Here is a 20,957-nt window from a genome sequence, read left to right as displayed (position 1 = left end):
TTTCATCACCCAAACAAGGGGATAGTGGAATCTCAGCACCCAAAGAATAACATCAAGGGATTTCTGTCTCTGCTTGGTGTCGGCTGATTTCAGTGCATGAAGAAGATTGTTGTGGAATTTCAATATTCCATTAGCATAGCTAATGAATGAAAGTAATCTTAGAGGAAGGTAACCTTGGTATAAACAGTACACCAAGGACCTTCATGGAATCATAGTGTTATACAGCACAGAAACAGGCCCTTCAAACCAACTCGTCCATGCTGACGAAGTTGCTTCTCTAAGCTGGTCCCTTATGCCTGTGTTTGGCCCATATCCCTCCAAACCTTCCCTATCCATGAACCTGTCAAATGTCTTTTAAATGTTGTAATTGTACCCACCTCTACCACTGCCTTTGGCAGTTCCTTCCATCGATCTACCACCCTCTGTGTGGAACAACTTGCTCCTCGGGTCTTGCCCCTTGGATCTATCCCCTCTCACTTTAAAACTATGCCCTCTAGTTTTGGACTCCCCTACCCTGGGAAAAAGACTGTGACCATTCACCTTGTCCATGCCCCTCATGATTTTATACACCTCTATTAGTTTACTCCTCGGCCTCCTACACTCCAGGGAAAAAAACCCTAAGCCTGTCCAGCATCTCCTTATAACCCAAGCCCTCCTGTTCCAGTAATATCCTTGTGAATCTTTTCTCCACCCTCTATAGCTTAAAAATAATACTTTCATTCGCTCAGTGCTGAAAAAAGACTGTAAAATATAAGAATTTCCAGGCCCTTGCATTTGCTGGCATCCATAGTCAACTGGAGGCACTCTACATCTGAGAGAACAGACTGAGTGGTGATAGTAGAGTTAAGGAAAAGGAATTTGCATGTGTGTTACATTCTCAGATGTTCTAAAGTATAATTCCTGTTATTTAGGCAAAAATTTTGTGCCAGCAAGTTCCTCAAAGCAGTGTGATATGAAGGAGTACTTAATCTATTTTTAGTGGTTTTGGTTGATGGGATTATTAACCAAGACCACAGGGGAATTCCTTGCTCTTTGATGAATAGCACCGTAAAATCTTTTATCTGGTCTCTTTTCACATGTCTGTCAAAAGATGACAGTTCTGGGATAAGGTGAGATTTAGCAGGATGCATCCATACTCCCTTGAGTTTAGATAGATGAGAGATGATCTCACTGAAATATCAGAGGGCTTTACTAGGTATATGCTGGGAGGTTTGCTTTCTCTGGGTGGGGTATCTATAACTTCATACAGTCAGGATAAGGGGTCAGCGATTCAGGATTGAAATGAAGTAATTGCTTCACTCGGAGGGATGTGGCTGCATGGAGTATATTCACAGCTGCACTGATACATTTTTAAAGTCTATGGAAATCAGGAGAAAAGGGGACCAAGCACGAAAATGGAGTTGATTTCAAGAAACAGCCATGATCTAATTGCAGACTGATTATACTTGAATGGTTGACTCCCATTCCACTTTCCTTTGCCTTTAGGTTCCAAGATGTTGCAGTGCAGTTTAAATTGGAGTATTTATTGGTTTGAATCTTGAACCCATACCCTTAGAACCCGTAGCGAGAGTCAATAATTCTGCTACTGGCCTTAGATGGCACTTGAGTGGAAAGTGATTGATGTTTTAGAGCAAAACAATAATTGAACCATTTGAAGTAATCTGGAGAACTAGATTTTTGCATCAGGTCCCTACTGGATTGTGCTTTCCAATTCTTGGTTAATTGCTGTGTTCGCTTATTGTTGTTTGCAGGATCACCCTTGAATACTGCATGAACAGGACTTGCACAGTTCCTTAATCTTTTTGTAACTTAGAAATAGTTTTTATAAAACAGTTGGTCACATTGAAATAGTTGAAAGGATTACCAGTAACCCATGAATGAGGTTTATTACTGATGCCACAGGGAAAAGCCAGCTAACTTGTCCCTGGGAACGTTCTGAACGCCTGCTAAAGTTCCTGACCTAAATTTATCCATGGTGCATGGTGTCATGAATGATGGAAACTACATTGGAAGATTTCTTTGGAGGCAGAGATCTGAGTGAAACTTTTAACATGCCTTTGAACAAGTTCCATGCTGGAATCATTGAATTTTATGGTACAGAAGAAGGCCATTTGGCCCATGATGACCAATTTCACCAAAAACTTTAGGTTGGTCACATTTCACAGCATTTGTTGCACAGACCGGCAGGTTATGGTTAATCAATCATTCATCCATATATATATATTTTGAATAGGATGAGAGTTTCTGCCTCCACCATCCTTTCAGGCAGTGAGTTCCAGATGCCCACTATTTACTGAGTAAAATACTTCCCACCCACCTCCCTCCACCCCCACCCCGTCCTCTCTTCTACCACTTAAATCTGAGCTGCCCCAGCAGTTAATGACCTCTCTGCTAAGGGAAATAGGCTTTCTCTGCTTGCCATGTCTGGACCTCCCATATTTTAGTACACCTTAATTAAATCTTTGCTTTCTTCCAAGGAAAACAACCCTGTCCAGACAGTCTTCCTAGCCCCATCCTCTGCACTCTCTCCAGTGCTTTCACATCCTTGTCTATGTTACCCAGAAACAGCTGTTTCTGTGCCCATATTATTGGTGAATGTGTGACATCCTTACGTGACATGAATTTGGTCACCATTTTAGCTGAGGTATGTCTACATAAAATGCCTACATAAAAAAAATGGGCGTGGGCTTGTCTCAAGTATTTGTGATCTATTTGTTTGCTATTATCACTCACAATTATGCTGAGCTTTACTGTGAATAAACCTTGAATTTACTAATTCTTCCTTTGTAAATACTCACTTTCATTCCTTGCAGAGTAATAGTATAAAAATAACACGACATAAAGGGTTGATGGTCCCCCACCACACAGGAGCAGCAAACTGTGCCACCATGTTTTTAATCAGGAGCTAATGGGAAATCTGTCTTTAAAACTGGGTGTGATGGGGGTGGGTTGTACGTAGTGATGGTGCCGTTAGAGAGAATTGCAGAATTCTAAAACAAAGGCATGTTTTTCCAAGCACTTTCCTTAAAGCAGTATTTTACAGTATCTGACAACAGAAAATAATTGGACCAGAATTTATTAGCTGTCTGTCATTTCCAATTAGCCTCTTTTTTGCGGTTTATGTTGTACTCCGTGGAGGAGACTGAAATATACCGAATGGCACATTGCATGTTGCTGTGACCGTCCCCCTCCCCTCTTCCACTGCTTTTCCTAGCCTGAGTTACCCATGTGAATTTTCTTTTACATCTGAATAAACTCAGTATTTTGGTGGACAGTAACTGTACTTAAATTTGCATTTAATCAAAAGAAGATTAGGAGTGAGAAGTGGCTTTTGGTTAGTTGCATGTTGGTCCAGGAGAGAGACATGCAACATTTCCATAGTGTTGCTATAGAGACCATCCTGTCAGGATTGTTTTGGTTGGGTGTGATGCAAATCTTGTTCCCAAAAGCATACTGTCATATTCAGTTTGAGTCAAGACCCGTTTACATTTTTAGCTGCATGTAATTATTATTTCGCAGTGGTCTGAAAACAAGAAGTGGTTTACCAAACCTCTGCATTCTTTTTCTCTATAAATGATTTTAAATATGTTTTCGGATGGCAAAATAGTTGTATTCTGGCCAAGTTTAGTGAATAATTAGAGAAGATTGCCATGGATCAGATAGAAGATGAAATTTTTATAAATAAGTATGAAATGTGAGGGAGAGCTTGAGATGGAAAGGCACCTTATTTGTTATTTTTTAATCATCTATTCCCTCTGTTATATACAAGTGCCACCAAAATGTTATGAAAATGCACTTGTTGTAAAATTGCAATAACTTGTTTTGAAATCATTACTCTTTCCATACTTCTGGGAGTTTGAATTATTTTGGAAGAAAAATGACATGGATTCATCTAAATTATAATTCTGTCCTTACGATATAATAATGGTGGCATTTTCATGTGTGAAGAAGAATTTAAAAATATTTTGTATATAAACAAAAGATCGTGTATTACTGTGTGGAATATTTTCTCTGCAGGGTGTATATAGCAAGATTGTAAACCTGGTTGCAGAGAATGTCCTTCTAATTCCACTGATTCTGTGTGCATCATTCTCCCATGTATGTACTCATATCCTTTCCTGATTAATATTGCAGTTTATTTCAAAACCTCAACATGATTGTCCAAAAAATAAAATACTGCAGGTGCTGGAAATGTGAGATAAAAAGGAAATGCTGGAAGTGTCAATATGTCAGGCAGCAACTGTTTATAGAGAAACAAAGCTAACATTTCTGGTCAATGACCTTTCATTAAAACTGAGTAGTTCCAGCTCTTTCTGTTTTCTTCATTAAGATTGTGTCATGCATTTTGTTTTATAGAATACATCCCTGAATAACTGCTGTCCAGTTCAAAAGGTTCAGACAGCAAATAGCTCCAAGTGATTTTTGAAAATCTTTTCATCTGCCATTTTATATTCAATCAAAGGTCAAATCAGAATACTAAATATAAACAGGGCGTGAGACTTTATTATTGCTTTGGTTTCCCTAAGTATAATTTTTGACTGGATTAATGTGAAGTATTGGATCAAAAGAAAGAGAGGGAACTTGCATGTAGATAATACCTTTCACAACTTCAGTATGTTCTAAGCCTATCATTGTCCTTAAATTATTTTTGATGTTCAGTCATTGCTGCAACGTGTGCAACTGTTGTTGTCAATGCGCACTGCAGGGACCCACAATAAGAAATATGTCAAATAGAAAGGGAGAACAAACTTGTATTATGTGGACCCTTTCATGAACTCAGGACATCCCAGAAGATTTTATGGAGTTTAGGGAAGTATGGCAGCCAAATCCCACAAACAATAATGGGAGAAAAGACCAAGCAACCTGGCTGTTGGTTGACAAATTAATGCTGTATAGGTCACTGGGAGAACTCCCCTGCTATTCTTTGAATAATGCCTTGGAATTTTATACATCCATCCCAATGTTAACACTTCAGGCAAATGGTGGCAATGCCAACTGTGCAGTACTCACACAGTGCTATTCAGGACTGGTGGTTGGAATTATGATTCTGTATTAGGCTTGACGCCATGACCTGATTTAGAGAAGAGAGTGAACGAACCACACAAAATACATACGTATCAGAATGAATCTCACTTAACGTAAAAGAAATCACACATACCTGAACCTATGCATGACCATCCCACAAGTGTGCCAGACACTGATTCAGTTCTTTGCTTGTTTACTTGTTCTCTGCCATAGGACACCAGCAACCAAATCACAGCAGCTCCCACAATTGACCTTTAATGGGTGGTGTATACTTGCTGGTATCATCTTTACTGCACTTAAGGTTAGTTCTGCTGAGGATTCCCTTAGAAGCTACTGAAAGATTCAGTGTATTTTTTAAACAACACGATATTTTCTGATGGAACCAAAGTGGACAGGAATGTACCAAGGACTCCGAAAGAGTGATGATCATATTTCCCTTACCATATCTCACACAATTGCCATCTCTGTTGAATGGACTGCTATTGGCAGTTGCTACTTGAAACTGTGATAGGTTGATTATTGGTAGGTCCTCTTGTTGTGGACATGCCATTGATGTATTGCCATATTTATACCATCGTCATTTCAGGAAAGTTGAGGCAAAGTTGCTAGAGAATTTTCGTTGGTTATCACGGGGTTTAAATCAGCAGGTACCTGATCCTTTGGTGCAGAAGATCCAACTGAAAAGCATACACTGTAACAAAATATAAGAAAGTCTGAATAATATAGCTACTTTTCAAAATTCAGGAATTCAGATGAAGAAACCAAGAAGCATTTGATAAGAAACCATCAAGGTTAAAAAGAAAGGATTAGATCATTAAGTGGTGCTTGTGAAACAGGGAGGGGGGAGGGGATAACCATTATTGGTTCATTTAAAAGAGGCAAGCAGTTATTGGCAGGTTTGCCTGAAACCTATCATGTCTTTTCACCAGCGAAAAACATCTGTGACTCGAGAGTTTTGACATAAAAACAAAATTGGAAGAGAAAAACAAGCGTATGGTGCTCTCTTCTCATTTCTCAGTTGCCATCTGTGGTTGAGTAAAACACATTACCCGAGTAAAGCATCGCTCGGGAAATTAGCCATGAGAGCATTTAGGAATTTCATAATTATCATTCAGTATTAATTGCACACAGCAGCATGATAACACACAGAGTTTACTCAGTGGCACAATATTAAGGAAATAAATTGACGATGGCTGTTGTTTTTCATTGTGGACTCTATGATAATGAGCTGCTGCAAAAGTATGTCTGATACAAAATATTCATCATTTCAGGAATGTTCAGCTTGACCTTTCTACAAAGAATTAAATTTGTCAGTCATAAAGCAGTGGTAATTGACTGACAATGGTTCATATATCTAAATCAAGTGATTGCCACTTTGTCTGTCCTTGAATATAGGCACTGGATTCTCATGAGGCTTATTGAGTGTATTCATGTTTTGCGCTGAATTCTCATATTATTTGTGTAGGAAAAGGGATTAAATTTGTTCAGATCCACAAGTGCAGACACAAAGTGGTGGGTACACATGGGGCACACAGGAACAAAAAACAAAGGGCTTGGTTTCGGGTCCATAAAACTGCCTACTGTCCTAATTTTGGATCAGGGTTATGCAACGAGCACAAGGTCCTTCATTAACACATGCAAGAGATCCAATGTTTGTGATGGGAGCCTGCAAGGATGCCTGTGAATTGCCAAAGCCAATCAGGGATTTTCGGGCTTCTGTCAAAGCCCCACATAGTGGTATATCTTGCCTTCATTCCCCTTCCAAAAAATGGGCTCTTCAGGGCCCAAATTTAGTCTGTTTGAATGTGAGTTACGTTATTATTATATAATGAGCTCCTGATCTTGCCTGGACAATTTCTACTAAGCGGCAATTTCAGGGAATCCGGTGGGCTTTCCATCAGGGCATCAATGTCAGTCAGGTATGTGAGCCATAGCAGCTTAGCTGATTCTGATATCATTGAAAATCAGTTTGCCCATATTTCCCAAAATGAGCTGTCCATCCTCAGCCTTCTCCACTGCCAGGGTCAGGCCCAATGCAAACACCTCGTATTCTGCCTGGGTAGTCTACAACCCAGTTGTACGAACATTGAATTTTCCAATTTCAGATAACCTTTGCCTCCTTTGTTTGTCCTCTCCCCCCTCTCCTTCTGATCCACCTCCAGTCCTCCCATTGTTGTCCCCTCTCCCATCCCCTCCCCTCCAGCACCCCATCACCATTTTCATTCCCCTCCCATTTCGAGGTCTATCCACCCACTTCCCACACATTTTACCCAGCCCTCCTCCCCCTTCTGGTTCCATCTCCCTTTCACCACTACCTTAATGTCTCCTATTATCATCTTCTTTACTTATCAGATTATAGCACTGGTAGCCTCTGCATCCCTGCTTATCACTGCCCAGCGGCTGTCCCCACCTTCACCCTCCCCTCCTCCCACCTGGCTCCATCTGCCAGACTGGACAACTAGTTTGCCGAGCACCTGCACTCTCTCCACAGTGGCCATCTTGAGCTCCTGGTTGCAAACCATTTCGACACCACTTCCCATTTTCACACTGACCTACCTATCCTTGGCCTCCTCCACTGACTGGGTGAGGCCGAACGCAAACTAGAGGAACAGCACCTCGTATTTCCCCTGGGTAGTCTACAACCCAGTGGCATGAACATTGAATTCTCCAATTTCAGGTACCCTGCACCCCCTCTGCTCCTTTCTCTCTCCTTCTGATCAACTGCACTGCTTTCACGCACACCCTTCTTTCCAACATCCCCAGCCCCCTGTTACCCAGTGTTTTTCACCTTCCCCCACCTGGTTCCATCTGCCTATCACCCGCGCACTCTACCCACTCAATCCCCCCACCCCCCCACACTGTTCCCATCTGCCCTGCACCACTTCCTTGTCTGGTTTCACTCATCACCCTCCATATCAGATTTCGTAACCTGCAGTCCTTTGTTGTCCCCCAGCCTCTGTCACTATCTCCACCCCTCACTCCCCCAACTCACCTCTTTATACTGGATATCCGCTTTTTACACTGTCTGTCCTGATGCAGGGTTTTGACCTGAAACATTGATCATCCCTTTGCTTCCACAGATGCTGCCTGACCTGCCTGATTCCTGCAGCAGTTTGTCTTTTGTCTACTTCCACCTATCGTCCACCTGCTTCCCCCCCCTCCTCTACCTGGCTGCATCTGCCCAGCATGCTTCAACTATCCTTGGTCCACCAATCACATACTGGCCCCTGTCTCACCCTTCCCCCTCTCCCCTTTAATACTGGCTGTCTTCCTTCTCCACACTCAGTCCTAATGCAATTCCTTTCCCCCCCAACAGATGCTGCTCGATCTGCGAGTTCCTCCAGCAGGTTGTTTGTTTTTCCTTGCACAGTTATTAAACAGTTTGCTGTGGCACCACAGGCTAGGAAGTGAATGCTTTAAGTACAAAGACAATTGAAAATAAAGTACAGAAAACTGGAAATATTTTGGTGACTGTACAAGACCATTGTTTGATCAGACAATAGAAGCTGAGTATTCGTGTCTGTTTTCTTTATATATAGGCCAAAATGCAACAGTTATTGTAGCTGCACCTCAATCTTTTGTGTTGCCTCTTAACCATCAGATGCTTTATAATACAGACTACCTACATAGTGGTCAATAACATCAAAAGATGTGCCAGCAGACATAAGATGTCAAAGTGATTCATAATCGACCTATAATTGCAGTAATCTAGCCTCGACTGGAGGCGACAGGCATAAACCTCAGTTGCATGAATATCTGGAAGAAGCAGTCTTCTGAATTTGGAGAGGAAATATCACCTTTATTTTAAAACCAATTTAATTAGTTTTTGAGACATCCAGTCTCTAATTGACTAAAATGCAAAATACTGCAAATCTGAAATGAAAACAAAACACTGGAGTCACTGTCACCATCTGTCAGAAAGATGTTTCAAGTATAGGGCCTTTCTTGGAAAGATATTAGGGTGGAATAGCCTTTGAAAAAAAAGGAGCAGGAAAAGCAGAGGGAAAAGACATAGAATCAGGCTGTGTACAGAAAGTACTAATGTTATTTGTGAAGTGCATAGGTGGCACACAGATGATCAAGTGGCAAAAGTGATATGTTGAGATAAAGAGAAGTATAATGAGAAGAACCAAAGAAACAAGAGGCCTCTGCCAAATATGAGAATAACAAAAGCAGTAGGCTTGCACTGAGTTTGATCCAAACTGCAGAGAACAGAAGTAGGGAAGCTAGAGTGGGGCAGAGAACGACTGGTCTGCTGGGATACGTGTCTGCCAGTGTGTGTGTGACTGATTGGTGCTTTGTGACCCTATGTCTTGCTATGTGGTAGATCATTCAGCTTATTGAGCTGATTCCAGCAATCAGACTGTGTACCGTATTTAAACTCTTGCAGAATCTCATGTTTCTATCTTGGATCCATTTCCCTTGATATTCCTATCAAAATTTTGTCAACTTTGAAAATATCATCTGACCCAACATTCTTAGCTTTTGGGGGACAATGCTATGGATTTTGACTAAACTTTGTGAAGGTGAATGGCCTTCTGACTGCACTCTAGAATGAGTTGGTGCCATTTTTAAGATTTTTTTCTTTGCATAGCCATCACAGGTAGTAGTTTCCCATTGTGTCATTTTCTAATTATATAACACCTCAATTAGGGTTGAGGGAATAGAAACTAATTTTATGCAACCTGTTTTCATTGACCGCTGGTATTTTGGTGAGCTTAAGTTGTTGTCCTTCCAAAGACAAGTAAGCCTGTTGGGAATCTGAGGCACAAAACTCAGTCCACAAAACTAGGTCCAGACAAACCCACTGCAAAGGAATTGAAAGTGATATTAAAAGATTATTAGAAACAATTCTAATTGCTATCTACTTCAAGGAATCATTCCAAGTTTGGCTCCATTGTGAGCACGACGATCAAAACTGGTTTGCTTCACTAAATATAATAGCATTGTCTTGTTGAGATTATGTGTGCTGACCTAGAAATTAGATTGTATGGTACTCTTTGTGTCAGCAATGCATGAATGAATTTGTATTTGCTGCAGAGGGAAATTCGATAATGATGATTCCCATGTTGTCTCATGTCCCTCTGGAAATTTGACCAGGCATTTCTTGACATGAGTCAAACTTGAGCATCTGATGTGATTTCACTGAGTGACAGTTTTCTCTGCACCAAGCTCCTTTGGATCGTTGCTGGGGAAATTAGTTCCCATTGTCCACCTGCTGTTATTTTTTTACAGCTTAGTGCAGGACTGGACCCCACGAAGGAAAGTCCCATACTTACCTTTTATTCTCTGGCCACCCCATCCAGCGTACCAAGCAAATCCCTATCCGCTGGTCTTCACTTCCCCCTGCCCCATCCAGTTCCTTACATGGCCCAGGCCTGATTAGTTCCTTGAGGGCTATTTCTGAGAGAGCAAGGACCTCATTGGACCAAGAAAATTAGAGCCTTACAACTTCATGGGAGTTATTAGAAATGAGCTTGGTTATAAAATCTTCACAATGATTACTTTATTATTTATGTAATGGACTTTGAAAAATACATGGCTGAATAATTTTCAAATTCGTTGTGATAGGAATGTTTTCCAAGTGGAAAGTTTTTCTTATTATTTATTTACTTACAGGCAAGGCCAACAAAAAGGAGGTCAAGTTACTTCTTAGAAAGCAAGTGATTAAATGGATTAGAGGAGCAAACTTTTGTTCAAACAGTCTCTGTTTTGTTTTAAATGTGCCTTTTGACCTAATTTCCAAAAGCAATGATAGATTTAGTCTCAAACCAATAGTTCATATGTATTCCTTTTGTTTATTGACAGATCTTGTATGAGACAGTTTGAGATGGTGTGAAAACGCTTGCATAGCAATGCAGCATTGATGATGTTGTAATATTAAAACCCCATGCTGGTTTTTACTGGATTGAGTTAATTATGAACAGATTTGTATGGGCTCAGATAGCTGTGTTATAGCCTAGACTTGCCTTATCCCGGTTTGGTATCTTGGAGCTTTGATCAAATTGGGTAAAACTGTGCAGACAATTAATGGGCTATGAAAAATTTAAAGCTTTTAGCATTGATCCAAATATTAAGCTCTCCAAAGTAAGCTACAGCAGTATGATGTTCTGATGATGGCTCCTGGACCTAAAACATTAACTGTTTCTCTTTTCACAGATGCCACCTGACTTGCTGAGTGTTTCCAGCATTTTCTGTTTTTATACAGCAGTACAGCATTTCATTTAAGTTCACAAATTAAAGAAATGATTTTTGTTTGCCAAGACTCAGTCACACAATGGTTTGTTAATATGTATTAGCAAACAAAAGCTTGGAATTTGATATTTAAATAAGCTAAAATTGCTGAATAGTGCTACATTTAGTTAGGCAAATGTGTGAGATTTGTATGGATTACCAACTCTGGTTAAGTATAACCCTTGAGGATTCAGCACAACTGCCTGCTTAGCATTGTCCTGCCTTTACACTCTTGTCATTGTACACCATCCATGCCTTGCCTTCCCATACTGAGAGAAAGATGTCAAACTTTTTGGCCTACAAATTTGTCTGCACTGTTCAAACAGAGCCAGCAATCTCAAATGTTGTTTCAAAAATTTCTAAGAAAATATTCACAATGTTTCTGAAAGCCAACCCAGAAATCTCAAACAGCGATGAGTCGGAGTAGAGGAAGGAGATAGAGAGCTTAGTAGAATGGTGTCATGACAACAACCTTGCCCTCAATGTCAACAAAACAAAAGAGCTGGTCATTGACTTCAGGAAAGGGGGCAGTGTACATGCACCTGTCTACATCAATGGTGCTGAGGTCGAGAAGGTTGAGAGCTTCAAGTTCCTGGGAGTGAACATGACCAACAGCCTGTCCTGGTCAAATCACGTAGAAGCCACGGCCAAGAAAGCTCACCAGCACCTCTACTTCCTCAGGAGGCTAAAGAAATTTGGTTTGTCCCCTTTGACTCTCACCAACTTTTACAGATGCACCATAGAAAGCATCCTATCTGGATGTATCACGGCTTGGTACGGCAACTGCTCTGCCCAGGACCGCAAGAAACTGCAGAGAGTTGTGGACACAGCCTGGCGCATTATGGACACCAGCCTCCCCTCCTTGGACTCTGTCTTTACCTCTCACTGTCTTGGTGAAGCAGCCAGCATAATCAAAGACCCCACCCACCCGGGACATTCTCTCTTCTCTCCTCTTCCATCGGGTAGAAGATACAGGAGCCTGAAGGCACGTACCACCAGACTTAAGGACAGCTTCTACCCCACTGTAATAAGACTATTGAACAGTTCCCTTATACAATGAGATGGACTACGACCTCAGGATCTACCTTGTTGTGACCTCGCACCTTATTGCACTGCACTTTCTCTGTAGCTGTGACACTTTATTCTGTACTGTTATTGTTTTTACCTGTACTACATCAATGCACTCTGTATTGACTCACTGTAACTGCACTGTGTAATGAATTGACCTGTACGATCGGTTTGTAAGACAAGTTTTTCACTGTGCCTTGGTACAAGTGACAATAGTAAACCAGTACCAATACCAATACCAGAAACAGTGCTAGCAGACTCCCTATAACACTCCATTTTAGGAAAGGCAGCTGTTAGGGGTCACTTTCCCAAGTTAGCAGCACCTTACAGCTCTGATTTCATGAAGTAGACCTGACAAGATTGAATCACAATATCATATTTTTGACAGTGTAGAGAGAGGCCATTTGCCTGATCAAGTCCATGCTGGTTCTCTGTTAACCTGACTGCTTTATATGGGTTCAGGCTTCCATCAAAATTGCATCATTTCATACAAACATCATGGATGGCTGCTGCAAGTGCCTGTATAATTGCAGTCACTTTACTTCAAAGTGATTCTTTCTGTGTGATGTTTCTGCACTGCATGTTTTGTGTCATTCCTGAGGAACCGGATGATATTGGTATTGGTTGATTATTGTCACTTGTACCGAGCTACAGTGAAAAACTTGTCTTGCATACCGATCATACAGGTCAATTCATTACACAGTGCAGTTACATTGGGTTAGTACAGAGTGCATTGATGTAGTACAGGTAAAAACAATAACAGTATAGAGTGAAGTGTCACAGCTACAGAGAAAGTGCAGTGCAATAAGGTGCAAGGTCACAACAAGGTAGATTGTGAGGTCGTAATCCATCTCATCGTATAAGGGAACTGTTCGATAGTCTTATCACAGTGGGGTAGAAGCTGTCCTTAAGTCTGGTGGCGCATGCCCTCAGGCTTCTACCTGATGGAAGAGGAGAGAAGAGAGAATGACCCAGATGGGTGGGGCCTTTGATTATGCTGGTTGCTTCACCTAGACAGTGAGAAGTAAAGACAGAGTCCAAGGAGGGGAGGCTGGTGTCCGTGATGTGCTGGGCTGTGTCCACAACCCTCTTGACCTCAGCACCGTTGATGTAGACAGGTGCATGTACACTGCCCCCTTTCCTGAAGTCAATGACCAGCTCTTTTATTTTGTTGATATTGAGGGCAAGGTTGTTGCCATGACACCATTCCACTAAGCTCTCTATCTCCTTCCTGTACTCCGACTCGTCGTTGTTTGAGATACGGCCTACAACGGTGGTATCATCTGCAAACTTGTAGATGGAGTTAGAGCAGAATCTGGCCACACAGTCATGAGTGTATAGGGAGTAGAGTAGAGGGCTGAGGATGCAGCCTTTTGGGGCACCAGTGTTGAGAATAATCGTGCCGGAGGTATTGCTGCCAATCCTCATGGATTGCAGTCTGTTGCTTAGAAAGTCATGCAAGTATCATTGCTGTAAAACTAATTGTAAACATGTTGGTTTCAGTTTCTCCAGTAATGTGTGAAGCTTACCTCTCTTAGAGTCAGACTTGAAACCAACACCCCCCAAAAAAATGCTCTGCTAGTTTAGCCAATCTCCTGCATGCCAAGTCTAGTTGAGATGGGGAAATACTTGATGGTAGTTTGGTGTATTTGAACAACCATCTCTTTCCTTGCATAGAATCACAAATATTATGGAGCCTTTCTCCTAGTTTTCCATTTTCTTCTATTTCCTTTGTTTTGCTATTGGTGGCTGTGCTTTTATCTACCTAGTTCTCTGCTCTGGAACGCAGAGTTTTGGAATCACTAAACAAGCTTTTAAATCTTGCCATCCAAGCTCCTTAAATCTTTCTACCTTGTTATTTCATTGCTTTTAAGGCATTCTTTAAAATCTACCTCTTTGACAAAGCGCTATAATGTTCATTGAAATGCCTCCTGAGGGATGAAGGTTAGATTAGAGTAGCTACGGTTCCCCTCCTTAAAGCAAAAGAGATTGAGAGAGCATTTGGTAGAAGTGTACATGACCGTGACTAGTTTAGATAGGGAAGCTGGTCCCACGAGCAGATGGCTCATGCACTGACAGACGTAGATTTAAAATTTGTGGCACAAGTTACAAGGAAGATGTGAGGAAAATCATTTTATTGAGGTGACAAAAACGGTGGTGGAAACGGAATCAGTCAGTGCCTTCAAAAGGTAATTGGAGAGGCATTGAGATGGTAATTTGCAGAGCATTGGTGAAAGAACAAGGGAATGGGACTGATGTGATTACCGCACCAGGAGCAAGCTGAGTAACCTCCTGTGCCACTGTAATGAAATGATTCAATGATTCCTCCTGTGGTTCAGTCTCAATTCTGTCTGATTATGCTCCTGTGAAGCAACTTGAGACCTTTTATTACTTGAAAAGTACAATGTAAATGCATGCTACCTGAATTAAGAAAGAATCTTTTCTTTTTGTGATTTCTAGGTGCTAAACAAATGGCCAATCGGGCAACACTGTGGTATGTACCGTTGTCCGTGGAGAATGTAAATAAAGTGGTCAAGGTTCCTCCTATGCAGGTAACTAATTACAGTGCTGCATAATTTAATTCTTGATTTTGTGAAAATGAGAATTCAATTCTATTTAAAAGATGAGTAAAATAAACTTTCTTGCTGGAAATCTGAATTAAAAAGAAAAATGCTGGAAATCAGCCATATTTTGTTGAAGTATTAATTCACATGGATGTTGCTGGCAATGCAAGGAGTTATTGTCCGTCCCTAGTTACTGCTGAACAGAGGTAACCCATTGGTGCGTCTGGAGTCACATATAAGCCAGAATAAGTTAGGCTGGCAGGTTTTCTTCCCTGATGGCCATTAATGAACCAGATGGACAATCCAGTAAATTTGTGGTTAGTGATTCTGAAATCAGCAACAAAAATTTCCAAATTTAGTTCATCATTTAAATTTAAGTTCCCCAGCTGTCACGGCAGATTCAAACTAATGGATCAATTGTCCAGCGTGTTGGCTGCTTGTCCGGTAACTTAAATTATCTGTTACCATACTCCTTTAAAACAATGTGTCAGGTGATCATTTCAGTTGGGACTGTTCATCAGCTGATTATTATTTCCAACCTTTCCTGTTGAATGGATAGTAGTTTACGCTACTCATCTCAAATACAGTATTGCTTAGCATAACATTTTTAAACCCTGTCAATCTTTGTTGGGAAATGTTATGTATAACTTTGCAGCTAAGAAACTACTATAGTTGCTCTTTCATTCCAGGGTTTCCAAACAGTCTGTGATAATCATGTAATTGTAGAGTTTTGATACAGAATAATTTGAAAGGTTCGACCCATCTGTTTAACAAAAATATTAAAATTGCCAAAGCACACTGCACTTCTTCACAAGGTTAACTAGATTTCTTTGTGTTCAGCTTTCAAACTTGTAATTTCCCATGTCTCATTCCCATTTATTTCCTTTGATCATCTCTGATTTATTTAGCTTCCCTGATTTGGACTGCCGAAATTTTTAACTTCATCCAGACCTAGTCAACTGTTGGAAAAAGTGCACTTCATCAAATCTAACTTCTCTGAGGGAAGACATTCTTTGAAAGACTTATTTGCCTGAATCTTCCTGGTGGTTCTGAATGGATCATCTGCCACTGTATTTAGTTGAGCAGTGCCAAATTTCACCTGGAATATATTTTTTTCCATTTGGAGAAGAATGCTTTGGGAAGGCTTGTGGGTGGTGGCTCTACAGTGGGTGGGTACTGCTAGTAAATGGCTACTGAGATTAGGCAACTTACTGTTTCAAGGAAAAACCAAATAACACAATGGGTTGCATCAGAAATAGAATATGCAGAAACAAAATAGGAGCATAAAAATAATGAATAGGTCTAATAGTACATCTTTACATCCACAGAGGTCATGTTTTGTATTTTGTTAAAGGAATGCTGCCTCCTACCTGCCAAAGACACATGAATTAATCCCAATTTTAGATGAGCCATTTTACTGTACTGGCATAATAGTTCTATTGAATCTGAATCATCCTGTGTGAGAATTGACAGTTAGATAACAGGTTTGGTTTTCTGGTTGGTTCTGAGATTGATTCTGAATCAACTATAACATTCATCTCACGACCCAGCTGCCCTTATGATGGCTGCTGCTGTCACTGTAGGATGGGGTGAGGGTGGGGAGGAGGAGGAGCATGATCCATCGTTACTTAACTTGTGGGGAGATGCAAGTCTCCAAAAAACCAGACACAAACTGGCTGGTGCAAGATGTACTTCTAGTAATTAAGTACAATCATTCAGTTTATACTGTCTGATAAATCTAAACAGTGGAACAGAGAATTAGGATGATTAAACAGTAGACTTCCAAGAATAAATCCAAGGAAGCACTTTGATTTCCATTGAGGCCTGAGTTCTGATTACATTCACAATGAAGGACCACAGGGAGCTGCTTTCTCAGTGCTACAGTATATTCAAAAATGATGTACATTAGGCTGGGGAAATTAAAGGGTAGATTTGTTTTTTTTACATAACTCTATGGCGAAAGATAGAAAGCCGTCTTCTTTTGGTGGCTTTCACAGCCTCGCAATGTTCCAAAGCAATCAATGAAGTATGTTGGAAATGTGATCACCCATGTAATTAGGAAGGTTTTTAGCCAATTTGCACGTTACTATTTTGCAAAGTCCCATAAAGACCAAAATGATAATGACCAGGTAATTTGTTTAAGTAATGTTGATTCAGTGACCAAGACCTTGTGGCACAGAAATGTAATTGCAAAATTGTGTTTTTTTTCCTGTGTTATACAATTGAAAATTGACCTTCCCTGGACTGAAATGTGATAATGACCATATGTGGGCTGTTTCAAATCACCCTAGAAATTCGACTATCATTGAACAATCTGTAACAGCAGTGTGCTGGATTGAGAATATCCAATCCTAGTTTTTGTTGAAGACCCTGATTCTATGTCCCAACTCATGTCAAGCATCCCTGACCCCAGGCCCTGATCTTCATGGATGATTTCTGACCCCAGGCCCTGATATTTGTCAAGGACGCCTGACTCTGGAGCATGACCTTCTTCAAAGACCTGATCTCAATCCCTGAAGTTCATTCATGACTCCTAACCCCAGGGCCAATCCCTGTAAATGACCACAACCGCAGAATCTGATCCTCATCAAAACCCCTCAATCTTAAGCCCTAATTCTCTTGATGATTCCTGACCCAGGCTCAATAGTCATCAAAGATCCCTGTCCCCATACCCTGAACCTGTTGCCCCTGATTTCCCCTAACTCCAAGGACAATCACCCATCTTGGTCAGGTACTGGGGTTGGATCACCCTCATCACATGGTCACTAGCCCTCCCTGTTGCCTAAACGCCATCACAGGTCGCACATTTCTTGCTGAAGATGAATACCATAACCTCTTTATGACCTTGAGCACTCTGGAATTTACAGGGACTTGGGAATATGACAGAATGGTCATTAGTGCTCTGCTGTGCACCAATCTAGCATGCCCATTCTAATGCACTAGAATTTCTAAGCATATTACATTTTTAGTGTTTGTTTCAATTGGAAAAGCCTTGTAATTGTGGACCATATCCTCAATCCATTATCTAGGAGAATACAGTGTGGTGTTTTATAAATTAATCTAATACCATTTAAAAGCTGTTTGATAAGCTATTTTTGGTTGGTGTAGGGGAAGGTATGGTGTAAGAGATGTATACAACCTATGGCGAAAATCTTCGATGATGGTTATCAATGTTTTAGATTAAAAAATATGAACTGGATCGACCATCATTCAGCTGACCAGAAGACCATCTTTATTTTTACAAAAATGGAAGGGTTTCAATTTAGATTTTTTGCAAATTTGTTGCAATTTTTAAAAAAATCTGGTGTTCTGGGTGCAATTAACATATCTGTGATGCATTTTGGACAGTCAAACCAGGGTAAGACTCATACAGTGAATGGCAGGGCTCTGACAAGTGTGTGGAACAGAGGGACCTGGGAGTACAAGTGCACAGTTCACTGAAAGCGGCCGCACAAGTAGACAGGGTGGTGAAGAAGGCATTTAGCGTGTTGGCCTTCATCAGTCAGGGCATCGAGTTTAGGAGTAGGGATATTATGTTGCAGTTATATAAGTCGTTGGTGAGGCTGCACTTGGAGTATTGTGTACAGTTTTGGTCACCCTGTTATGTGAAAGACATTGTCAAGCTGGAGAGGTGCAGAAGAGATTTACGAGGATGCTGCCTGGACTGGAGGGCCTGAGAGATAGGGAGAGGTTGGCCACACTGGATCTTTATTCCTTGGAGCGTAGGAGAATGATGGGTGACCTCATATAAGTTTATAAAATCATGAGGAGTACGAATGAGGTGGACGGTCATAGTCTTTTCCATCAGTTGGGGAGTCCTTGATGAGAGGGCACAGATACAAGATAAGAGGGGAGAGATTTGAAAGAGACCTGAGAGGTAACTTCTTTACTCAGAGGGTAGTGAGTACCTGGAATGAGCTGCCAGAGGAAGTGGTCGAGGTGGGTACAATTGCAACTTTTAAGAGGCATTTGGAAAGGTACATGGAAGGGAGGGGCTTGGAGGGTTATGGGCTGAATGCGGGCAACTGGGACTAGCAGGGAGGATGCTGTGGTTGGCATGGACCAGTTGGGCTGAAGGGCCTGTTTCCATGCTGTATTACTCTACTCTATGACTTTCTGGATAGAAATTTGTCCATAATTATCAACCCTTCCTTGCTACAGAACTTAAAGAATATTACAAATTGTTGTGCAAATGCGCAGCTGAAAAGATTTGCTAAATATCCAGGAAATACCAGTGTAACTATATCTTCCCCAGAATAACACTTTAAAAAAAATGAGGTACTTCCACTTTTAAAAATGTGTGGTTTTATATCAGCACCAGACTGCATGCCCCCTCATTGAACTTTGGATGTTTGGTTCAATCCTCCCATTATTACTCCATATTTCCATTACATCTCACCCAGATCAGTTCCCATGACCTAATGTCAAGAGGAGGCCTTGTTTTTACTTTGGGAACGTTCCTGTCAAACTCAAGGATGTGGTGTACACAGAACTCGAACCCTTGCTCTTGTGCTACAGAAAAAACTGTAACTTAAGTTGTATTCGTTGGTTGTGATACCATACATACCAGAGTTCAACATCCTAACTAGTGGTGCCCTCTCATATGGGGGGACTTAAAACCCTTGTCACCATCAATATTCTTGGGACCAGGCGGAAGACTGTTCCTCCCGGCTCCACAAAAGTGCTTGGCCTCTTGCTGTTTACCTCTCACCCTGCCTTACCCAGTCATCCATCTTCCTACCTACCCCTGTTGTTAGAATGCCTCTTACAATTGGTGTAACCCATGTACCTTGTTCGATCAATGTAATTGTGCCATAGCCATTAAATGTAGCTCAGGAAGCAGCAAGGAGCATGGGCATACTCAGCTTGTGGGTAATACTCAGCCTGTATTCATTTCATACTGTGCCAAAAGTTGAATTTGACCCTGTACTCTATCTTGGAAATTTACAGGCTTATAAATAATGAGTGATAATAAATTATCAGTATAATTTGTTTTAACCACGGAATTTGATATGTGCACTTTATGCTCAAAAGAGTGAAGCATGCAGTAAGATAGAAGTGCTTGCATTTTATACGATGCCTTAACACATTATAAAAATATTCCAATGTATTTTGCATATTGGCTTGATCTTACAATGTGGAGGTTGTGGTTTTTTAGAGAAACAGGATAGTTTACATTTTCACTGAACATCAAGTGCTCTTGGTATGGATCTGGAACAGCCAGCTACAGAGCAAAGCTGTTGTTACTTTGCCCCAGCAAAGTTGGCAGGCTGTCATTTTATTGCATCAGTCACCCCTAGTGGTTATCTGAGTGCCACATGTCTGCAGATGCAAAACTGCTATTGTTCACATTTAAATAGGACAGCAGTCTTTTTCCCTAATGAAAGGTCACTGACCTGAAATGTTAACTCTGTTTCTCTCAATCAGATGCTGGTTGACCTGGTGTTACCAGATTCTTTGTTCTTATTTCAGATTGGGAGCAACCAAAAAATAATGCATTTGTTTTAGAGCTGAACTTAGCTGTGGACTTGAGACAAAAATAGTTTGTCTTTCCCTCTATGGCCATGCCCTGAAATGCTACTTCAACCTCCTCTCTCCCAACTCACATTCTTCAGTCCACTATTTCTGGCTTTTGAGTGTTGGTAGTCAGATCATATAAGATCCTGAGATGTCTTGGCAAGGTAGATGTGGAGAGGATGCTTTGTCATGTGAAATCTAGAGTCTAGAACAAGGAATCACTGTTTAAAGTCTCAGGATTTCCCATGCAAGGCAGAGATGAGGTGATTTTTTATCTTTCTGAACACCATTGGTCTTTGAAACACTCCCTCGAAGGGCTGTGGAAGCAGGTTCTTTGAATATTTTATGAGGCAGCAAAAGAAAGATTCTTCATCAGTAAGGAGGTGAAACATCACTGCGAGTAGACTAGAATGTAGAGTTGAGGATACTGTCAGAACACTGGGATCTTACTGAATAGCAAAGCAGTGCTGTTGACTTCCAAAGTGGATCTCCAAGGAATTATTGACATGCAACAATGGGTTTGATGCTCAAGGATGATTAAAGATGCTG

At 41.0% G+C, this 20,957-nt stretch overlaps 1 protein-coding gene across 3 annotated transcripts in view; it reads left to right on the top strand.

Annotated features, from left to right (window-relative positions):
* Positions 1 to 20,957, top strand: part of acot7 (acyl-CoA thioesterase 7) — a 184,188-nt gene that overhangs the window by 41,561 nt on the left and 121,670 nt on the right. For all 3 annotated transcript variants that reach the window (XM_052039374.1, XM_052039373.1, XM_052039375.1), the window contains exon 4: positions 14,788 to 14,879. In XM_052039374.1, coding sequence (XP_051895334.1) covers positions 14,788 to 14,879 — 92 coding nt within the window. The remainder of the gene's footprint in view (positions 1 to 14,787; positions 14,880 to 20,957) is intronic.

This window comes from Pristis pectinata, chromosome 26 (genome assembly GCF_009764475.1).
Source record: "Pristis pectinata isolate sPriPec2 chromosome 26, sPriPec2.1.pri, whole genome shotgun sequence".
NCBI classification, from domain to species: domain Eukaryota; kingdom Metazoa; phylum Chordata; class Chondrichthyes; order Rhinopristiformes; family Pristidae; genus Pristis; species Pristis pectinata.
The sequence above is the reverse complement of the archived record's forward strand: the minus strand, read 5'-3'. Positions and strand labels throughout refer to the sequence as shown.